Consider the following 22,527-nt stretch of genomic DNA (forward strand, 5'->3'; position numbering starts at 1 on the left):
TATGTTGAAAGATACATTACAACTTACCGAAATGAATCCTGTTTCATGTGATCACTCAGTGTTTCAACCGGGGAAAGACGTCAATAAACAGCTTGTAGGCTATACAATGTCACTTAACGTTACATTTACCTCAAGAAAGATATTCAATGTCCATAAACTCATTAGTAAGCTAGAAGAAGAAAAAACTAAAGAAGAGAATTTTGCTAAATATATGCACTGTATAACATATTCATTATATTTTTATTTAACCTGTTAGTGATGTCTTGATTACTTATTGTTTGAATAAATCTGTCATGAAAACAAGTTACTACAGTTTTCATTTCGGTGCATCCCTAAAAGATATAACAATATTATTCACAATTACCAGAAACTTGTAGAGCAATAGGATATACAGTATAAATGTGCATGCATGTATGGGTATAAAGGTTGGAAACTGCTTCTCACCGTTTGTGCCTCAGTAATTTAGACATGCTTGTGAAGGTCCAGCCACAGGAATCAAAATCACAAACAAAAGGTCTTTCACCTGGGGAAAAAATGAGAGATTACTGTTAAAAAGTTCAAGTGATATATGACTTTATTCCAAGTATCTGTGCGTTTTTTTCACCAGTGTGGCTGCGGAGATGTATTTTGAGCCGACAGGCCTTGTCATAACGCTTGTCACAGCCAGGATAGGTGCATGTGAACTGAGCCATTTCTCTGAAGTGGGTTCTGTTGTGGGAGAACAGGGCGCTGAAAGTGATGAAGGTCTTCTCGCATCCTGAGGAGGAACAGAAACACCACCATCAGGTCGGTATTAGTATCTGCAATATTGCCATTGCCTATTGTCAACTTTGTCTGCAATATTAAGATATCAGTTCAGCTCACCTGGGAACTCACACTTATGTGGTCTCTCGGGTTCAAAATGTGTTCTTTGATGATTAGTGAGCCTCGTGGCAGTGCGAAACCTCTCACTGCATACTTCACAGATAAATGCATTTTCCTGGTCATGTGCTCTAACATGAGCTTTTAGATTGTAGATTGTGGTGAAACGCCGACCACAGTTTTCCCATTCACATTTATAAGGCCGCACTTTGTCATGAGACTGCAAGTGCCGTTTCAGTTTGTATGACGTTGTGAAGGACCAATCGCAGCCCTCCACTGTGCACTTGAAGGGACGCTGGTCTTCTGTGTGTAGAACCAAGTGAATTTTGAGATTTTGCCGGGTGTCAAAAGTGCTGGAACAGCCTGGTTGGGTACATCTATACTTTACTACTGAACCTTTCTTGGTCAATCCAGATACAGTTAATAGGTTTATTGGCTGTAGTTCTTCACAAGCAACTGATTTGATTTTAGAATTTTGGTAAATACTATTCCCATCTTCTATAGCACAAATGGTTCCTTCCTCTTGCTTAATTGGTGGGCAAGAGTCCAGAGTAACACCCATTTCTGATAGCAAACAGTCATCAGCTAGAGCCAATTCCGTGTCACTGCTGGTGAATCTGGCTTTAGGCTCATCTTGTACACTTGAGGAAACATTGCTGATTTTCCCAATGGACTTACTTCCACCGTCATAGTTGAGCAGCACAAGATCTTCATTGTCTTTCATTCCCAAATGTTCTTTTAAGCTCATCATTCCATCCTCCTTGTAAGTGTAGCCCTCTGGCGGGGTGGCTAGGGTCAATATTCCATTTTCAATAGTCACAATGATACTCTGATTGTTAATCATGATGGTCCCAGAGAATGATTCATTTACAGGTATTGGAGTCCCATCAGGACCATAGTCCCCATTACTACTGGACTCTTGAGTTGCATAATCCATGATATTTAATTCAGCCATCTCTGGTGCAACCCTGTTCTCTGGTACAAATGCAAGGCTATTATTTTTTGTCACACACTGCATCAATTCTTCTGTTGAATGTTCAACTAAATGATTGCTGAGCATTTCTACAGTAGAGACCTTTGGTGTTTGACTGCTCCCAGCATAGTCTTCTGATAATATTGGGTCTCTATTCTCTGCCACAAGACAGAATTCGTGTCTAACATTTTGGTCTGTCCTCTCAAATCTGGTATTTAAGCTACTGTGGCTTGAAAGATGTCCCGATCTGGACGAGGTTCTGTTGAAGTTTCCATCTGAATCTACAGGGGAACTGAGAGTCTTTGACTTGGACGATGAAGATCCATTTTCTTCTGCTTTGTATTGAAAGTTCATTTGTCGTTCCTTAATGTCGTCTTCTTTATGCACTATGTTAAAAACCACATATAGTTCATCTGGGCTCTTGCCTAAAGAGGCAGAGGTGTTGCTGAGAAGTTTCTCTGTCGTGTGTCTTTGTTCACAGCTTTCTGTATCCAGGAGGGGAAGCGCCATTTGCAGATCGTTGTCCTCATGTTCATCGGCCCTCTCAAACACAGAAGGCAGCAGCTCTAATTCATTGAACACCTTTTGCCTGGACGCATTCACGTCACCGAGCTCTGCAACTGCGGACGGTATATCATATGTCTTATGATGGCTGTTTTGCAGAGACAGAGCGCTGCCATTTTCCGCAACCCGAAGCGGCGACGATCTGGCCCTGTTGTTGTTGTCGTCACTTTGGATGCCCAGCGGTCCCGAGAGATCCGAGATCGCATTTTCAGTCAGACGTGTTTTCGCATGAATCCCTGAAGCTGTTGTCTGCTGAGAGAATGTTGTGTGGAGCGGGACGCCATGTTGGTAGTGAGTGTTTTTTGTGTCAGAAAGCCCCTGGATTTCCATCTTGGTGTCCCTGTAGCAGCAGCTCATGAAAGCTCCGCCCTTCACATACGAGTGACTGATCCTGATAGGCCGGTTTGGAAATTATGTCACACCAAACACATTTTTCAAGATCCTCAAATCGATTAAATTCTAAGTGCACGAGACATGCTCTCAAAAAGAAATATCAATATACAGAGCAAAAAAATGTCATTTCTTTCTTCAAGGTTTCTGCTATTATACTTTTTACATTATGGGGTGAATTTAATTAAAGTGTAGCAGTGCAAAACTGCATAAAGTGAATCGGGTGCTAAAACAAAGTGCAAACTGTTGTTTCCAAGTGATTAACTTTTGTCATTTGATGGGTGTTTTTTTTTAAGAGTAATTTATTATTTTGCTCTAAAAAAGCTTTCAAGTTATTCTGTATAAAGCGTCTTTATGTTTCTGTTGCTTGGACTCAGAAATATCATGTGTATGTAGTAAGATTTTGTAATTGTTTTTTTTAAATCAGTGATAAGACTACTCACTGAAGAATGAGCATGCACATGATGTAATGGATGTCTGTCTACGTATAAAACCGTTTTTTTTTTCTGGTACCGGTAAACCGGTAAAAACTGCAGTTGAAGAAATGAAGACAAAGATGGTAGGTCCAATGCAGTGTGAACAAATAATTTGGAAATAGTAACTGTCAATTTTCACAAAGAAATAAATCACACCTCGAAATGAACAAACATTTGAACATTTTATTAGCATGGAATCAGAACAGCCAAAGATTAACTTGGAATCAGAACAGCCAAAGACTATGTCTTAGGTCAACTAATTAAGAAAAAAAGAAAAGAAAAAGCAAACTTTGGGATCATGTTAACTTAAAGGAGAACTCCGGTCAATTTTAACATTGAGCTCATTTTATTGTACATTTGGAGTGCTGTCAATACAGAGAACAACTACAAAAATCGGTGTTGCCTACACCGAGTTATTCTATTTTTAAAATTTGCACCCTGTTGACTTCAATAGGGCAAGTACTAAACCTGCTTTTAGGCTCTTAACATCCTTGATGTGTCATTACAAGTGCACAGAAAATGTGAGTGATTCCTTCTGAGTGAACACGAGTGGATCTGACTGCAGTAGATGTAAAAGATATGTATAAAAATGATGTTATTTAAGCCAGCGCAAATACCTGTTTACATCCTGTTTTTCGGTTGAAGTCCAAAGTAGTCGATTGCCGAGTTCACGCGCGTGATCATAGGTAACTAAACCTATGCGCGTGAACTCGGCAATCGACTACTTTGGACTTCAACCGAAAAACAGGATGTAAACAGGTATTTGCGCTGGCTTAAATAACATCATTTTTATACATATCTTTTACATCTACTGCAGTCAGATCCACTCGTGTTCACTCAGAAGGAATCACTCACATTTTCTGTGCACTTGTAATGACACATCAAGGATGTTAAGAGCCTAAAAGCAGGTTTAGTACTTGCCCTATTGAAGTCAACAGGGTGCAAATTTTAAAAATAGAATAACTCGGTGTAGGCAACATCGATTTTTGTAGTTGTTCTCTGTATTGACAGCACTCCAAATGTACAAAAAAATGAGCTCAATGTTAAAATTGACCGGAGTTCTCCTTTAACTTAACACACACACACAAAAGCCCACAAGGAACGCAAATGGATTTGTGAAATTGTCTTCCAGGCTTCTTACAGACTTGCGTCCTCCATATTCTCTTTTTGTGGTTCTGTTGCTGTATGAGGCTCTGTTACATCTTCTGAAGTGGTGCCAAAAACTACTGCCGTCCTTTTGAGCACAAAAACGCCAGCATGCAATCCTCCCACATTCACCCAAACAGTGTGCGATTTCCGCCACAGTCCCCCCATCTGCAACATTGCCTGAGAAAGACAGATAAAGTAGGCCATTATGGGGAGAAATGGACTTTGCTTTGATAACTCAGTCATGAAAAATCTAGTTAAAACTTTCTGCATTAAGTATGAAAAGGAACTATGCTAGATTCATAATATATTTAAACAAACAACCAAACAAAAAATCTGGATTCCATTTTATTGCTGAATGTTCCATTTCACATGACATTTTCATTCCTAAATTCCTAAATGCTTTTTAATTAACTACATTAACTATAAATTATAATTTTGAAAAACTCAAAGTAGCCACACCTTTGAGAAACACTTTTTATCTTGAGTCAGCAGCACAGCTTTTCCTGTACCCGGTTTACAAACTCGAGCCATTTCTCGAAGACATAAAGGATATAATTCCCAGTTTTTCTTCTTGGACCCCATTCTTCAAAGCATACACAACACAAAGAGGTTAAATACACAAACGCTTAATAATATAATTATACTGTAATAGGATTATTCATTGCAATGATAAATTGGGATAGTTCTAAACTTATAGCTACTATAACTCCAGATGTCCGTCAGTACCTCTTTCCAAAAGGCATGTCGGTAATGATGATATCCACTGAACTGCTTCTCATGGGTAGATTGCACAAGTCCCACTGAACTATGTCTAAGGGCAAGCCTGAAGAGCTACAAATACAACATGAAGTGAACACAGTGAACATTTGAACCGGGAGTCATTTTTGCAGTCATTTATTGTCACACAAAAAAGGTGTTTATGTTGTTTATATATTTGAATGATCTCATATGAGTTTCAAAATTCAAAATTTGAATAAATACTTCAGTAGTATACAAATAATACTAAAATAACACTGTTCCAAAAAAGGTTAGCAGCCAGGACACTATCAAAAGCCTCACCTTCCTCCATCATGTGTTCTCTTCAGAATGTGTTTGATATTATTGACCGATCGGCTGACTGCTATGCCATTGTTGTCTCCAGCTAAAAAGAATGAATTCTGCCATTCCATGGCTCCCTGATAAAACAAAGAGCATTTGTTTTTAAAAACAATTCACTCTAACACAGAAATATAACTGAAGACTAGACTGCAAATTCATTAAACAGTTTAGTCATAATTCAACAAACCTCTAAAGGTATAGCTCCAGTTCCACACATGGGATCTACAATCACATCTGACACCTGTGGCTTGCAAAGTCTGAAAAGTAAAAAAAGAAAAGAAAAGTATAACAATCAGTGACAATCATAATTGTTTGTTAGTTTTTCTTTACTGCATTTCTTTCAACCTATAGCCAATTCAAATACACATTGCAAAAACAACAAAATCAAACATTTAAATTGTCCAATTAACTCCCCATGGACAAAATCAAAACTTCCCTACATTTTTTCTTGTTTGAGAAGCCGTTTCAAACATGTGTCACAACAGGGGAGTAAAGACTATCACAACTTCCATTTCATGCAGACTTTAACATCCATGTAACCTTTCCATAGCACAAATGGTTCTTTTATTATAGTAGAAAAAAGTTCTTTAGATTATTAAATCGGTCTTCACACTAAGTAGTTTAATTCTCTTGGTTCGGACAAAAAAAAAAAAATGATATATTTAGTCCTGCTTCGCTTATGTCAGGTTTATGTTCTGTTTTGGTTTAGTTTTATGTGTTCCCAGTTCCTGTGTTTATTTCCTGTCTTCCTTAGTTGACCTAGGCTGTCTGAAATCGCCCCCTATACCCTTAAATAGGGCACTATTTGAGAGGACAGCCATTTGTAGTGGTTTCCGAAACCATAGTGGACATTGTTGAGTTCACTCATTCAATCCCACGATGTACCGCAATAACGAGCGTACTGATGTACGCTCAACGGCTAGCTAAAGAATACCCATAACGCACCAAATGAATTCCCACTTCTGACCAGAAGATTGCGACCGCAGCTGAATCATCCATCCATCCATTTTCCAAACTGCTGGTCCAATGTAGGTAAAGCGTAATAGTATAAATTCCTTTTTAATTGATTATTAAATTGTTTAATTATAGTTTATACATAGTTTTCAGAGTTCAAGATAAATCTTTTCATCTTAATACTGGAACTGCCAGTTTGCTAAATTTCAAATAATTATTAAACAGCAAGCACAAACTATGCAAAAGCGGCAGCCCTTCCTGCGCACTGATTAATATAATTTGTGTATAAAGTATTCGGCTTTTATGGCATATATTTTGCGATGGAAAATCCAAAACTAAATGCGCTCGTTGTATATGCGTACATATGATGGTATTTTTACCAGCTGAGAACTGGCAAAGAGCTTTAAAAATGTGTAAATGAGTCAAAACAGTGGCAGGAATTCCTCCGTTGCACACAAATAAAGATCTGCTGCAAGAAGATGGTGGTTCGCACACCTGTACCAAACTTTAATGGGCAACATAGCTCCTATGATGTGAAAAAACAGGTGTGCTTGAGGATTCCGTCCTTTTTAGGGTTGCATCTTGTGACATCATTGTGGCGAGCAGGACGAGGCAGAGTGCCATGAGAGATAAGAGACTGGTGCGTTGCGCAGGTGTCGCTCATCTTTAATCACGCCAACGGCCTCGCGCCGCTCTCTCACGGCCCTCAGCCTCATCCTGCTCGCCACAATCATATACAGTCTTTGGTCTGTGTTGAATTCATATTTCAGTCAAATCGCACCAGTTTGTTTGGGAGAGCTTCGAGACCCATCTTTTCAGCGTTCTCCGTCCGCTTGTTTGGTGCGCATCAGGGTTCAGGTGGCAGTGTTCACACTTTTTCAAATGAACCGCACTAACAGAGCAATCGCACCAGAGTTCGTTTTAATCAAACCAAACATGCTAACTGTGAACACACCCTATTGTGACCATCCTACCATAATGATTGGAAGCGATGGTTTACGAGAATGCTGCTTACCTAAGCATGCCATAAGCCAGTGTAGACCGTAGAGTGGTGGGGCCAAAGTGAGTGATGTTTCTCCTATGTAGACTTTCCACTGTGAGAGCAATGCCAATAACAACTTCATTGTTGTGGATATTCAACAGCACCTGTAAATAGAGAGAAACACATGCAATGTTTGTTACAATTGCTCTCTTTGTTTTACTGAATATATTTTATTGTCATTACTACTTTACACAACACCACATTGGATATGGTTTAGGCTCCCATTCTTCTTTTCTACAGAAGAACAACTTGACACTAATTAAATTAAACTAAAATGTGCTCTCTCTTCACAAAGAAAGCACTTTTGATTAATATATGGTACACATATGAGGTTTAGAATGGATGACATAGTAAAAAGAAAAAAAGAGGTCAACATTTTGTGTTAAAATTTCTGAACCTCACCTCAACATCAAATTTAGTCATATCTGCTTTCCACTGAAAGAACTCCTGCACAGCTCCTCCAAAGTCTCGCGCCGCATCATTTGAGGTGAAGCAGTGTTTGTCTCCGGCTCTGTTGCATGTCACGCGAAACTTAAGAGGCATTACCCCTGACTCCTGATCCTGGATTTCAGAGAGTTTGTCTTCCTCAGAGTCATTTTCTGGCTGAGGAGAAACATCTCTTTGGTTCTCCTTCACTTCTAGAGCCTCAAGATCTACCCAGAGCTCTTCAGGATCTGACAGGACAGTATTAGTACATAAGGTGCTAACATTGCCGCACTGATCTGATTTAGTAGGGTTAGCTCTTTTCCGACGTCCTTTCCTCTTTCTTATAGAATTGTTCAACTTCCACACTTCTAGAGCATTGGTCCAAGGCAGCTTGGCGGCCAGCTCTAGCCAATCCAATTCCACTTCCTCCTGTTAAACCAACATTAAACAATAAATGCCTTCCTGTTCTAAAATTATAGGTTACACTTTATTTTAAGGTGTCCTTGTTATAATGTAATTATACAAGTAAGTACTGAGTAATATTAATTAACTACATGTATTTACATGGTTTGGTTTAGGGTTAGTTGCATGTACACTGCGTGCATAATTATTAGGCACGTTGATTTTCTGATCATTTTCTTTTTTTATTCAGGCACATTTGACCAATTCCAAACCACACTAATCTTATCTTAATAACTACTATTCATTTTGTATTTAATCATTTATAAGTGATTTATAATTGTTCATGAAGGCTGGAAATGAACGCCTTATATTCAGGTGTGCATAATTATTAGGCACATTTTCTTTTGCAGATAAAATAAGCCAAAAAGAGATTTAACTCAGATTTAACTAAGATCCTGAGACTCCAAGTAGGTTGCAGTTCTGGAAAATGGTGGCGCTGGAGACTACAGGGTTCCCGATGATTTCACACTTAATTCTTCACCTTCATTCTTAATTCTTTTGCAGTTAACATGTCTTTTCTTCTCCACCTGTTTTTGTCTGACCCTGCTGACCCAATGAGCATTTCACTCTCCAATGGTCATGCCTTAACTGCAATTTCTAGTAATCATTTTTTACTTTTCAGTCTGAGTTAAATTTATTTTTTGGCTTATTTTATCTGCAAAAGAAAACGTGCCTAATAATTATGCACACCTGAATATAAGGCGGTTTTCATTTCCAGCCTTCATGAATGAAATTAGTACATTCCATGTGTTTTACATCAATCATCATAACATTTATTCTTGTTTTTTTTTGTGCCAGAGGAATTAATTACATTCTCTCTATTAGTACACCAAGATTTAATAAATAACATGACTTAACATTAGTACACCAAGATTTCATAAATAACATGACTTAACATTAGTTTAACACCCTTGTTTTAAAGCATTATTTTATTAATGAAACCATCATCAACTAAACAAATACCACCTGCACATGTATGCGAGGTATTATATAAACTATGGTACTCATTCGGTACTCAACAACTGTCAATAACTTCAACTAGTAAAATATTGCACATACCTTTGTGTCTTTGAATTGGTAGTTGTCATATTCTTTTACCACAACAAACAGATTGTCTAGAGACTTCAGGTGATGTACCTTTAGAAATAAATAAATGAAAATCACATGACAATTTGAAGGTAAATAGACAGTGCTGCTTTACTCACTATCATGTCGTTTCAAACCAATATAACTTTTTTCACAAACACAAAAAAGGAAATTGTAACGGTCACTGATTTCAATGCAGTTACAAAAAAATGATCTGAGGCTTTTAAAATAAAAAAGGATGCAAAGATAATCTAGAATCTGATGTTTATGGCTTTCCGACACCATCACACTGCTGAAGCGGGGTGGTCTGCATGCAAACTGAAGCGTATAACCGCTTGTGAACGTGTTTACAACCTACTCCGACACCTCTGGAAGTACGTGCCATGCGCTTGCAAAGGGAGAGAGGGGATGTAGCGTTCTGTGATGCGTCTGGGTCACCCCGCTGCCTAATGACAGGGCGTTGCCACCTATTAGAGGGGTGATATTGACAGCCTCTGCACATGTTAGACCACCATTGTGTGCCAGGGGAACACTTGTGTTGAGAGTGAGGGAGCACACATGGCTTACGTGCCGCAGGATGCCGCTCGGGAGAAGGGACCTGCTTATAATGTGCGAGTGAGAATGAGGAGGAAAGTTGTCCTGCTGTTGAGACACATTTGGTTTTATTTTTATTGCAAACTTTATTGGCATCAAAACATTCAAACTTTCCCCTCTGTAACCTGCAGCCTGCAAGGGAACAGATGGGTGCAATACAGCAAGGTGAACCGTGGTGGATCGTCGTCCACAGTTTCCTCCTCAGCCCACTCCGATCAGGAACAAGGCTGGGTTTCAGGTGCAGGCTTGCACTGGATTTGCACAGCTGGTTCCGGGAACTTCCTCGAGCCCGAGTAATGCCTAGTTCACACTACACAACTTTAAACGTCGGCAGATCGCTGTGCTGTTTAGACTACATGACTTGCTCTGGAGTCTTGAAGTCGTTGTGGTGTTCACACTATGTGACACCATGTAAATGATCTGCAACAGGGGGTTACACACTACACAAGCTGACAACAACTCTGTCACCCAACGACTCTATCTGGTCCCAAAACCACATTTTGTCACGAAAATATGCGCAAGAAGTGGAATGGGAAATGGCGCATTCCAATGGCGCATTGTCTATTTGAAAATGGACGGCGGGACAAAATTGGCGGTAAAAAAAATAAAATAAATAATAATAATAATAATAATAATTATTATATATATATATATATATATATATATATATATATATATATATATATATATATATATATATATATTTTTTTTTTTTTTTTTTTTTTTTTTGCGCAATGATCTGTAAAAAAAAAAAGAAAAAAAGAATATGGGTCAAAGGATGGATAAGCACGCGCGGGCAGCAGGGATTGTCTGCCAGAGAGAGTTGGAGGCGAGTAAAACATTATAATGAAAAAGCAGCTGCCGGTTGTGGTTTGTTTGGCAACAATGGTTACAAATACAAAAGGCTTTTGTAATGTCATAACAAGCTGATCAATGGCTGTTGCTCGTCGCGACACGTGACACCACAGGCTATCGATATTCATATAAGCTCCAGATATTTGGCATGCTAGATATTTGTCTGGCGTCGGCGACGCGTCGGCGATGTGTCAGCGAGCGTTTTTGATGCGTCGTTACGTATTTCACACTTAAAGATTGGCGAGCGCGGATCACCCGCAGATTTGCACGCGATTACAGCCCGACCTGTCGGCGAGCTTGTTAACTTACAAATCGGGCTTAAATTGGGCTTAAAATCCTGTAGTGTGAACTAGCCATAAGATGCAGCTGATGATCTATCTGATGCTCAAACGAGTGCTGAGCGGAGAAAGATCTAGAGCGTGCTGGAGGGGCTGCAGCCCAGTTAGGCAGGAAATGGCTCAATACTTTTGACTGCTTCTGGGCCACAAGGAACTTCTCCAAAAAAGAACCCACAGCATCGCCAAAGAGGCCGTGGGGGCTGGCTTATGGTACCCATCGTACCGTACCATCCAGTCCAGTAGCTGTGCCTTCTCGGAGTCCCTCATGTCCATCAGTGTGAGCCACAAGTGACGCTGAAAGACCATGAGACTGCCCACGCTATGATCAATGCCCTGGGCGGTCTTCTTCGTCACCCGGAGCACCAGGTCTGCAGCATCTTCACTTGGAAGACTTGAAGCACAGCCATGGTATGGATGGCTGATGCTGCAATGTTCGCTTTTTCAGCAATGTGAGCTATAGCAGGCGCGGTTTTGAGGGGAGCGATGACATCAACTTCTTCCCACTTGCAGCCGGGCACAGGTGGCCCATAATGGCCTCCTCGACGAGAGGCGGTTTGGTGCCCCCCAAGCGGTCAGTCCCGTCGACAGAGGAGAGGAGATACGATCCAGTGCCCTTCATCGTTGAGGTCGCCTCACCTGTGGCGCCAATAGAGACCAGGTCGCGGGCTTGATCAGAACTCTCAGAATAAGACACAGGCGATCCTGAACGATGAGCACGCTGGAGCTGCATCAGCGTGCGACCATCTGATGGGTATACTATTGCACATGGCTGCCTCGGACTCTCCTTCCGCGGCTCAATGACGGTGCACTGTTCAGGACAGTGTAAATCCTGACACGGAGGGTCCTGACTGTCATTTCCTTGCAGAAAGAACAGTCAGGCCTATCCAGCGCGGCCTCCACATGGGCACAGCCCAGGCAGAAGACACACATATCGTGCATAAAACAACTTTTTGTTAATTTGCAATAAACTTAAACTACAATGTTTCTATAGTTATAATAAAAACGTTTTACATCATATTTAAATTGTATTATGTTGCTTGCAATGTTGTATAGAATTGTAGTTCATTTATTCGATTAATATGTTAAGTACTTGTTCTTGTTCCTTTGTCTATTTTTTTCTTTTTCTTTTCTTCTTGTTCTTCAAATTCAAATTTGTAATGTGATTCCCCTCACAGCTGGTTGGTTGGATTTATGACTTGTAAATCTTTAAAAAAAATATTTTATATATAATATAAATGGGGTGGGGGGTTATTAAAAAACACAAATAATAGTTTTAATTGAAATATTTATGTACGTGCTTGCTGAAAAAAACAGCTGCGTCATTCACTACACAGCACTATGTGGCATATCACAACTTTTAGTGGCACATGTTTACTGAAAACCGGATGTGCCGATGGCTTCTCTTCTGACATTCTCTGTCTGTACGCAAGATGCCATGCCACTATGTTAATAATAGCATTAGCCTATGCAAATAACACTTTTTGATCTCAGAGAATCGTTGTCGTTACAAAACGTTATGTTAATCAAACGAGAGGAGAGGACAACTGACCTTAGCAAGTTTATCTGTTGTTATATCAAAATAAATCCTTCCTCTGTTTTTGCTGACTCTAGCAGTGGCATCGAGCTTTTCCTGAACCTCCTCCGCCGCAGTGAGCTCGAATCCTGTCGGAACAGTCGCTCCGATCGTCACAGTCTGATCAAGCTTCTGCATTATCAGACCCCGGGTTTACTGCAATAGAGGATATTAATGCAAATGCAACTGACACGTCTTGTACAATTTTCCTGAATATATGATTTAAGCCTCAAGAACTTTAGACATCGCCTTGCAGTGTTTACAAACCGTTTAACAAATTCGACACTTTCGGCTAGTAAACAATGTGAGCATTTGAAGGGCCATTGAGCCAACCATTTTTATAACTTAAGTCGTTCGTTCAAGAGAACAGATCTCTACAGTATCAGTACACTGACAATATACATAAATCCCGGAAAGAAACCAGCATGAGAAGCTATCTCTTCTTTCTTCTTGTTTGGCTAAATAGCGGATCGCAAACTGAAATAGCGCATTACCGCCACCTAGTGCTAACATCGACCTTCTTCTCCAGGCGTTTAAAAAATCTAATTATAAATCACATTTACTTATAAATGGGTTGCATAAACTGAAGAAAAAAAATCACTTTTGTTTGATATTTCACTTTCATAATCAATCCAGTAGGCAGCCTAGTATGACATGCTACATCAGGAGTGTAAATCAATATGGAGTGGTGGATAGTAGCCTATGGCATTTAATTAAACATTTTCCAAGCTTTTCCCTCAAGCAATCCATGATGGAAATGTGTTCAACTTCATTTAGTGGGTAAGATAACTTATGCTGATTGACCTATAACCCCACTGATGTACCCTTTTCACATTTCTGGGGTTCTCAGAACAGAAGCAGAAAGTCATCATAGTGGTGGTGAATGGAAACTACTAGCCTAGGCTACTACTAATATATGCTTTAGGCAGAAACACAATTGTGTCAACTCGATTGCGCTTAACCTCAACTCTATATGATAGAAGAGATATATTGAGATGTTACTAATTGTTTAGTACACAATCATAATTTATTGTATTATAATCATTTTTGTTTGTTTTCCCCAACAGCCCAAGTACGACTCTATTCTCAAGCACTATTGGCTTATAGAATAGTGCAAATCCAAAAATCCTGAATGTTTTATTAGATTAGAAGCTAAACTTGCAGAAAGGTAGATCTCCACGAACAGGAGTGAATGCTCTTGGCTTGGTAGTGCATTCTTTTCAAAGTCACTGCACGGGTTCCACCAGTAGTGGGCACTAGTGCAACATGAGCGATGATGACCAGTGGTCGGGACAGTTCCAGCAGGACCATCAACAGTGCGCATTTTGGATGTCTGTCTGTTTCATGTCATCAGTTAGTTAATAGAGACTCCAAGACCTAAAATCGATTACAACATTACAAACATCCTAATAAGGCTGCATCCTGAATATAACAGTCCTTCCTCGGCATTGAACATTTATCACCGACCAGTGATCTGTGTTCTTTGTCGTTTTGGATGGGTTTTGCACTTGTTTTAGTTCAGTTTTCTGTCTTTGAGTTATTTCCTTGGTTTTTCAGTTGTTGGTTATGATTAGCACCTGTTCTTTAGGCTATGTCGTTGATTAGTTTGAGTTATGTTATTTAAACCCCGAGTTTGTTTAGTGCGTTGTCCGTTCTCATCTCTATAAGTTGGTTGTTCTGTTCCTGCATTTAGGCTACCTGAGTGTCTTGTTTGTTCCGTTTAAAAATAAATACTGCTGCGCTTAAATTCAGCTCTTTATTTAATAGTGTTTTCAAACAAAGAATGAGGTTTAGTAAGTCTGCATGGCTATGTCACAGTTATGGGGATATTCGAGTGTATTGTTTAAACTTGTCACGGTGCAGGCAACAAAGAGGAAAGGTGCATGGATCTTGATGCAGCAGATACAGTATAGGCAAACCAAAACAAAGAATATCATAAAACTCAGAACGTGGGAGTATAGGACAAAAATTAATGTGACAGGTTTGCATGCAAATCAAAGACTCGACTATGAACATTAAAGGGAACAGAGGGCATTCAATAGGCTACAATGGTAAATGAGGAACTAAACAAGATAGGTGAACGTAAACACTGAATCTAAACTAAGAGCAACGGGAACAAAAAAACAAGAACATGACAATAATGTTCTTTGTTTTTCTATTGCCCTTACCATTTTTTAAAGGTAATAATATATATTTTTTAAATGCAACACTCACACAGTGCACAAGAATCATAAATGACCTACTGTCTAAGGTCTCCAAGTGTCCTACATCATAAGCAGCTTAGTGTTAACTGATTCATTTAAAGTAAATTAAAAGGAAAGAAATGAATGCCTTCATCCCTAAAAACACACTAATTCCTAATTGTGTCCCATCATTCATAATGCTCAGGAACTCACGTTCCCCGAAATTGCTGCATTAAAGGAAAACTTTCCATTAATAATTAGACAATACATATAATTTGGTAGCAAAATATGGTGTTGTAAATTGTATTGGTGCCAAGATGAGTGTGTATTTTGTAAATCATTTGCAACTGATTTTTAGAAGTAGGCTACTATTACAAAATGTTGTCATCTGTGAGGCTAGTCTACATAAGGACTGATTTGGACGTTTAAATAACAACGTATTGAAAATCAAAATGTGTAAATAAAGCTCTTTAAAAAAAAATACAACACTTCATCAAAAGTTTTACTCTACAAGGGTTACATACATAAAATTATAAAATGAACTAGAAAAAAATAGGCCTATCATATTATCTTATAAGTATTACGCCATAGAACAGTTTTACAACAAGCAACTGAATTATAAGCGTTCTTTAAAGAATTAATAAAGCCTATATCAACATCTTAAAAAACAAAACAAAAAAAAAACACAATTCAAAAGTTGGTAAAAGAGCAATTTTGTGAAAAAGTTGTCAACTTTTAAAGTTAAAGTCAAATTTGGGAGACCACCGGGGCCAGACTTAAATTAATAATTTACAATCCAAAATAATAACATACTGTCATCGTATCTGACCAATTAGAAACCACTTCCGGGTCGCCTTTTCTGGAACCGATGCCTATCGCTAGTTTCCTTTCTAGTGATTCATTTCTATAAACGAAACCTTTTCACTTTGAAAAGCTGCCGAAGCGCGATATGCCGACTGTGAAAAGGGCCAGTAAATTGCAAAGCACTAATTTTTAAATGGATAATTTTAACTACAAACCAAGCGACTGACCCGTGCAGAAAAAAGAATCGGGATGTAATAATCATTATTATTGTTGTTTTATTTTATTTATTTTTCTACTGTAAACCGAGTAAATCACTCAGTGGACATTGTGGTCAGCGTGTGAATTTGCGCTGTTTAAAAGTCGTCCAAGTTGGATAAACTTTTTTTCAAACTCAAGAGTTGAGTAACGTGGATAGAAGGTAAGTTACACATGTTTGCGCTGTAAATGGTTTTAAATGTTTTACTTAAACAGACTTGTTCATATTGTAAATGTGTTTTACACTGTAGAGTAGTGTAGAAATGTGTTCATCGTGTCGTTATTCATGTTGAAGTGAAGGTGATTTGTTTTAGATTTACTCGTTCCGATTATGAACTTGCTTTAAACAAAGTAACTATGGTCTTTGGGACACTAAACCCATGAGACTCTTCAAGGACTTTAAATCGTTGATGATTTAACTTCTGATTACACAAATCGTGGATGAAAAGTATTGTATGTTGTCCTCTTCCCTAAATAGATTTAAGGGAGTTTATGAATTTAACATATTAGCACAGATATACCATGTTCTAAACTGCAGAGTAGAAACAGGTGAATTGTAAGTTGGGAGACATCCCTGAAGATGCAATTTTGATGAGAGTTGTTCTGATAGATAGGCTAATATGCTAATGAAGAAGTGAAATGAGATCATAAAAGTATGTATAACATGAAATAAATGTAATTTATTATGTCATTCAAATTTAGTTATTTATGAGCACTTGAGTTTAATATGAGGCATACCAATGTTTGTTTTTTATCAAACAATGCATTCCTTTGCATCTTATTCACACTAATAGCGAATTTTGGAGTTATTTTCGTGTCCAGTGTCTGGACCTATTTACTATAGCTAGATTATTTGGTGGTAGACTATGTACTCTTTTGTACTCTTTACACTTGACATTAACATTAATCTCAGCTGGTCTGAAGATGTAGATAGTGCTACACACGGGTGTAAACAGACTCCAATGTTTCTTCATTGTTTTGTTTATTGCTTATTGGGATGGGCAATTATGTGAAAATTCTGTGAATAGTTAATAATGGTAATAAGGGATAATGCCAGAATGTCCGGTGTTGCGTGAGTTAAAGGATAGGCTAATTCACCCAAAAATGAAAATTCTTTCAATTACTCCTTTTCAATTTCAGTTACTCATAATTATTCACCCTTAAGTCAAGTCAAGTCACCTTTATTTATATAGCGCTTTTTACAATACAGATTGTTTCAAAGGAGCTTAACAGAGATAACAGGAAAATAATGCAACAAAGTTTGTTTCCAGAAGAAAATAGCACCACAGTCCAACTTAAGTAAGTTCAGTGATGTTTAATTTTTGTTGTAAAAAAAAAAAGTTATTAATGTAGTTCATTTATATATATATAAAATATATAGCCGCTCTGGAGAAAATCGTGATGTCATCGTCCAGCTCAGTTCAGTTCTCATATAATGGTGTCAATGCAGGCATTTTAAATTAGATGTCCCCAACTAAGCAAGCCAAAAGCTAATGGCGACAAAGGCGAAAAAAGGTGAAAAAGGTGACAGTGGCAAGGAACCAAAACTCAATCCGGTGACAGAATGGAGAAAAAAACATTCTCCTCTGGCCAACGAATGAACAGTGTATGATTATGATTCAGGCAGCATTATAGGTCAGAAGTCAGATTGGATTGGAACATTCAGAATATTTTGCTATTTTTGTTGCCAGGGTGTTCTAAATAGTTGCTATGCATTTATCAGGGTGTTCTGGCTTCTAGGTATTTATCAGGGTGTTATAAATCTTAATCAGGGTAGCGCCATATTTATGTTTAGAAAGGAATACAAAACGAGGCTGTGAGGATATAAGTGCGTTCAGTGGATTGTACTGTTGTTTAACAACATGCATTGTTCAGCTGATGAATACAAAAACTCCATAGAAACATTTTTGTGAGTTGTGAAAATAGCATGATTTAGGACCTTTTATACAGTGCTATACAGATTTATAGTTTTATACAGAAGACGTTGCCTTGTTTTCATCCACGTTAAATTCAATATGGTGTCTAACCTGACTAAGGTCTATAGCTGGTTACTAGGCTGTTCTGGCCAAATGTTAATTATTGTTTGGGTTCCCAAGTCTTTGTAGAATTTCATTTATCCTACTAAGATATCACTGAAGAGATATAACGACGATCTCTGTTGCAGCTCAAGGCTTTGTAAACAGTAAAATAAAAAGAGGCCACAGTCCAGTCAGATTCTTTGTTTAGCCAATCAAACAGCTTTTGATACACCTTCTACCTGACAATCATTTTGTGGGAGCCAGCCCATTTATTTAGCCGTCTGTCCATGTATGCCCTAGTAAAAAAAAAAGTAAACTTAATCACAATTTATTTGTACAGTATGTAGCCTACTTTAGTATAGCTAAAAGTGTTTGTGGCCCAATATAAATTGGTATACTTAAAGTCTCTTAAATTGGAAAAACTAATTTGTAATGAATGCATTTTAGTTGTCCAAAAGCAGTGCTGAAGTTATATGAAGTATTTAATATACTTGTTTGTACTAAAGTAGAACTATTCCAAGTATACTTAAAGTACACTTTAAATACTCTTGTATTTAAGTTTTCACATGCAGAATTCACTCAGCGTAAACTTCAAAAGTATTTTGGTGACATTACAATTGAAATTCTACACTGTAAGAGTGTTGAACATACTTTTATCTTATACTGTTAACACACTTTTAACTTTAACGCATTGCAATGGCATTTCAAGTAAACTTGAAGTGTGCTAATGGATACAATAAAGTTATATTTATAAATAATAACACAGCTTAAATGCCCCCTGAAATCAATTTTATTTTTTTAGCTTTTAGTATGAATATGTTAGGCTTAAGGTTATGAATAAGTTGGTGTGTTCCAAACCATTGACAAAATTCGCATTTAGGAGATATAAGCATTCAAAACGTACAGTCCCTCTCTTCCGCTAAAATGGATCATGGATTTTAATGACATCACCGTGTACTTCAGCTTCTCATCATATCTTCAATCCAATCAAATGCTCTCTAGAATGTAAAGCGTCCCGCCCCCTATATTCTATAAATACCACCTGTCCAAAGCGGCCATCGTTGACATGTCGCGGAGCAATATGGGTTTTCGCCAGGGACGATATTGTCCCCATCACTTTTTAAAACAACTCGTGGCACGGATGTACCTAATACAAATAAATAAAACATCTCCAGTTAACTAGCAGGGTATTCATTTCATTCGTTTGTCAAATAAAATAATACACACAAACGTGTCCCTGCTTGATATACAACCACTGATAAACATATTCGGTTTTGATGAGAAAAAAAAAAAAACTATACGAGTGTGGATTAGAACCCAGAACCCCTGACACACTTGGCAAAAGTTCTACCACTATACTATGAAGGTACACAAGCTACATTTGCCGATCTAGCCTATGGGTTTATTCACATGAAAATTCTCAGCACTGACAAAATATATTAGTAGATTTCATTAAATGGCCAACTGAACCCAATGTACTATTGAAATTGATTTCTGGGCATCGTAATGTTATTTTTTCCGAATTTTTTTATTGTACACATATATTGTACATCTTATAGCAAGGGTCACTGCCACACAAGCTCACTCGTTTTTACCAGTTGCGCCACAAGCCCACAACACAGATAATCACCACCATACAAAACTGGGGTTACTTTGTGTTCTTCCTTTACCGTTACAAGTGCTATAAGAAAAGATATTTTTCCATCAATGACAACACAAATTATATGTATTTAAAGACTGTGAATCTGTGACTGTGACTGTGAATCAGAAAAGTCTCAATATAGGTGTAGGAAGTGGTGCGTGAAAATAAACATGAAAATGTATAGAACATTTTCATGCGTTAAACTTGAAGCTGTTGAGGAAATAAAGCCAGCAGACACAACATTAAATAGCCTATAATCTGCAGTATGATTTGCTTCCCTTTTACCTGACATGATCAGTCATTAACGCGGCAGGCAGCAGTTTTATTCTTGTGCATGCACTAAACATAGACAGTTCTGTTCGTTGGTGGAATAATGTGAACGTGCAGAACTGCTTGTTTCAGTGTGTGAGGATGGAATAAAACCATCCGTAACATTTTCTGCCAATTGTCTCTGCACTTCAACTCTCAGTGTACTGCACAACTGCTCCTGATGTAAAATGCAATGATTTGACGGTCTCACATTACGCTGCGGATTTAAATGTGATGCATAAATTGAAATTATTAAAGGGGTGGTTGTTTATGATTTCACTTTTCTAAGTTTAGTCACTGTGTAATGTTGCTGTTTGAGCATAAACAACGTCTGCAAAGTTACAACGCTCAAAGTTCAAAGCAAAGGGAGATATTTTCTTTTAAAGAAATTGCTTTTTTAATTGGACTACAACAAACGGCTGGTATGGACTACACAACATTCCTCCCGGGTAAGTGACATCACTAACCCTAAAGTTGACATAAACCCCGCCCCGGAACGTGATTTATAGATTATCAATACAGAATATGCTAATCAATGACTAGAAGATACATACACATAAGCTACATAAATTCACTAATTAACCATTCAGAAATGTTGTCTACATGTTGTCACTTCTTCTTGAGTCGCTCCATCTTTCTGACTTCGGTTTGAACATAAAAGGCTAAACGTTTTTTAATTTTTTTAGTGCATGTCTGTGTGAGGTAAAAGGACACAAGCTGTTGAAGCTCCACCCTCTGTGCTGGGAGCAGCAGCTCATTTGCATTTAAAAGGACAGGCACAAAAACGGTGCGTTTTCGCTCACCCTCAACATGCTATATAAAAATATCTGTGGGGTATTTTAAGATACAACTTCACATATCACACTCTAGGGACATAAGAAATGTATTTTACATCTTGTGAAAAGGGCATTATACCACCCCTTTAATACATTTTATGTTAGGCTACTTTTCATGCAGTTAACGTTACTGAATTTATTTGACATTTTGACAATTTTTGAGGACTGATCAGGATAATTTTTTGACAGCCCAAAGAGCTGCAGTCCACATTTCAAAGTGCAACGGGCCACTAAAGTACCATTAATGGGAAAAGTGTATTACAGTAGGTGCATTGGAGTGTATTAGGAATACAATAAAAATAATAAATTCTGATCAGGTACGTGAATTTCTTTCACCATTTCAAACTATATGTTGTTCTCTTTATTTTTCATAATTACATATATTTACTTTTGTAACTACTTTGTGTATGTAATGCTGCTTTGCAACCATGCAAAATTGTGAAAAGTGCTATAGAAATAAATTTTAATTGAATTAAGAAATAGCCTACCTGAAATTCAAAGTGTGGTTAAATAATTGAAAAGGTAAAGGTCATAATTATAAAACTTACTTTATGATTATTTTTTTTTTGCAACTCAAAACACATTTCCTGTAAACTTTTATCTAGGCTATACTACCAGACAGTAACATAGTGTCGGCCCATATCCGGGCCGCATCTACTACATGTGGAATTAACGCGTACCAGATGTGGGCTGACACTGTTGCTATGTGGGTGTTTTTAACAAGTAGAACTCAAATATAGTTCATAATCATAACAGGTAAACAGAGGATTCAACACAAATAAATTACTGAAGTAGCCTAGTACTTAAAAATTTAACAAATGAAACAATTTTATTTGCAAATTGTTACATTTCCGATGTAGGCAAAATTTATGTTTGGAAATTCTGCCCTTACATCACCTGTTAGCAGAAACAAACTAGATGTTTCAGTTCATACCTCACATTTTCTTTGGTTTGCACAAAAAGAAAGTCTCATCTAAAAAAATTACATAGCATCATCTAAAAATAACTTAATCATTCTCAGATTTGAAATACATGGATGAGATTTGTGTCTTTAGCTGCAATGAGTTTCTAGACTCCCAATAGTGTGCACTCTAGCTAGTTTGGCTGTTTAGCAAAAGTACTGCAAAACCGATTGTTGGTGAGTGTGATGGCATTGGCTTAATAGTGTATTCAAAACATAGATCAAGCATAGCGGCCTGACGTGTCAACTTCTGGTTCAACCATTGGTAGGACGTTGGGGCAGGCCAATGGGGGTCAAGGTTTAGCTTCGGCAGTTACAGTGTTTTCAAGTCATGTCAGAAAGAATGTATTTATTAGATAAAATGCACATGAACATCAGCACAACTCATAATCATGAGTTTTGGTAACTTTTGATTTTCTTAAGAGTTTTTGAGTTAGGTGAGTGACGGTGACTGAGAAACAGGCAATGGATGCAGAGTCTGCCCTGGTGACATTTTTTATTTAAAATATGCCTACATTTATTTCATGCTAACTAAACTACAAACCCATTAATATATTTATTTACTGTCTGACATATTGCTTGAGACTTACTGATATAAATATTATAATTAAACTTTATTGGAGTTCTTCTTCAGTATATATTTAGTTGGACCTCAGCACTATTTCCAGATAAGTAAAG

General features: G+C 37.8%; 2 protein-coding genes across 5 annotated transcripts in view; both read right to left on the reverse strand.

Moving 5' to 3' along the window:
• The window catches only part of LOC308699360 (zinc finger protein ZXDC), an 11,221-nt gene extending 7,701 nt beyond the window's left edge, over positions 1-3,520 (reverse strand). Inside the window, exons 1-3 of the mRNA XM_081380110.1 lie at positions 865-3,520; positions 605-757; positions 445-523 (exon numbers count right to left, since the gene is read on the reverse strand). Of these exons, the coding sequence (XP_081236236.1) occupies positions 445-523; positions 605-757; positions 865-2,755 (2,123 nt within the window). The 5' untranslated portion in view covers positions 2,756-3,520. The remainder of the gene's footprint in view (positions 1-444; positions 524-604; positions 758-864) is intronic.
• thumpd3 (THUMP domain containing 3) lies at positions 3,428-13,301 on the reverse strand. Of its 4 annotated transcripts, none has more exons than XM_081380111.1 (11): positions 13,109-13,297; positions 12,818-12,997; positions 9,455-9,532; positions 7,910-8,362; positions 7,481-7,611; positions 5,699-5,768; positions 5,473-5,588; positions 5,140-5,244; positions 4,873-4,996; positions 4,336-4,590; positions 3,428-3,581 (listed from the first exon to the last, which is right to left on the reverse strand). In XM_081380111.1, exons 2-10 carry the CDS (start codon positions 12,977-12,979, stop codon positions 4,402-4,404), a joined length of 1,428 nt encoding a protein of 475 aa, XP_081236237.1. In that variant the 5' UTR covers positions 12,980-12,997; positions 13,109-13,297; the 3' UTR covers positions 3,428-3,581; positions 4,336-4,401. The 4 variants fall into 4 exon arrangements, with proteins under 4 accessions (XP_081236237.1, XP_081236238.1, XP_081236239.1 ...); XM_081380112.1 differs by having other exon boundaries at positions 3,428-3,702; positions 4,186-4,590; XM_081380113.1 differs by lacking the exon at positions 4,336-4,590 and having other exon boundaries at positions 4,884-4,996; positions 13,109-13,301.
• Positions 13,302-22,527: the final 9,226 nt, after the last annotated feature.

The sequence above is a fragment of the Scardinius erythrophthalmus genome (genome assembly GCF_964197995.2).
Source record: "Scardinius erythrophthalmus genome assembly, chromosome: 12".
Classification (NCBI taxonomy): Eukaryota; Metazoa; Chordata; class Actinopteri; order Cypriniformes; family Leuciscidae; genus Scardinius; species Scardinius erythrophthalmus.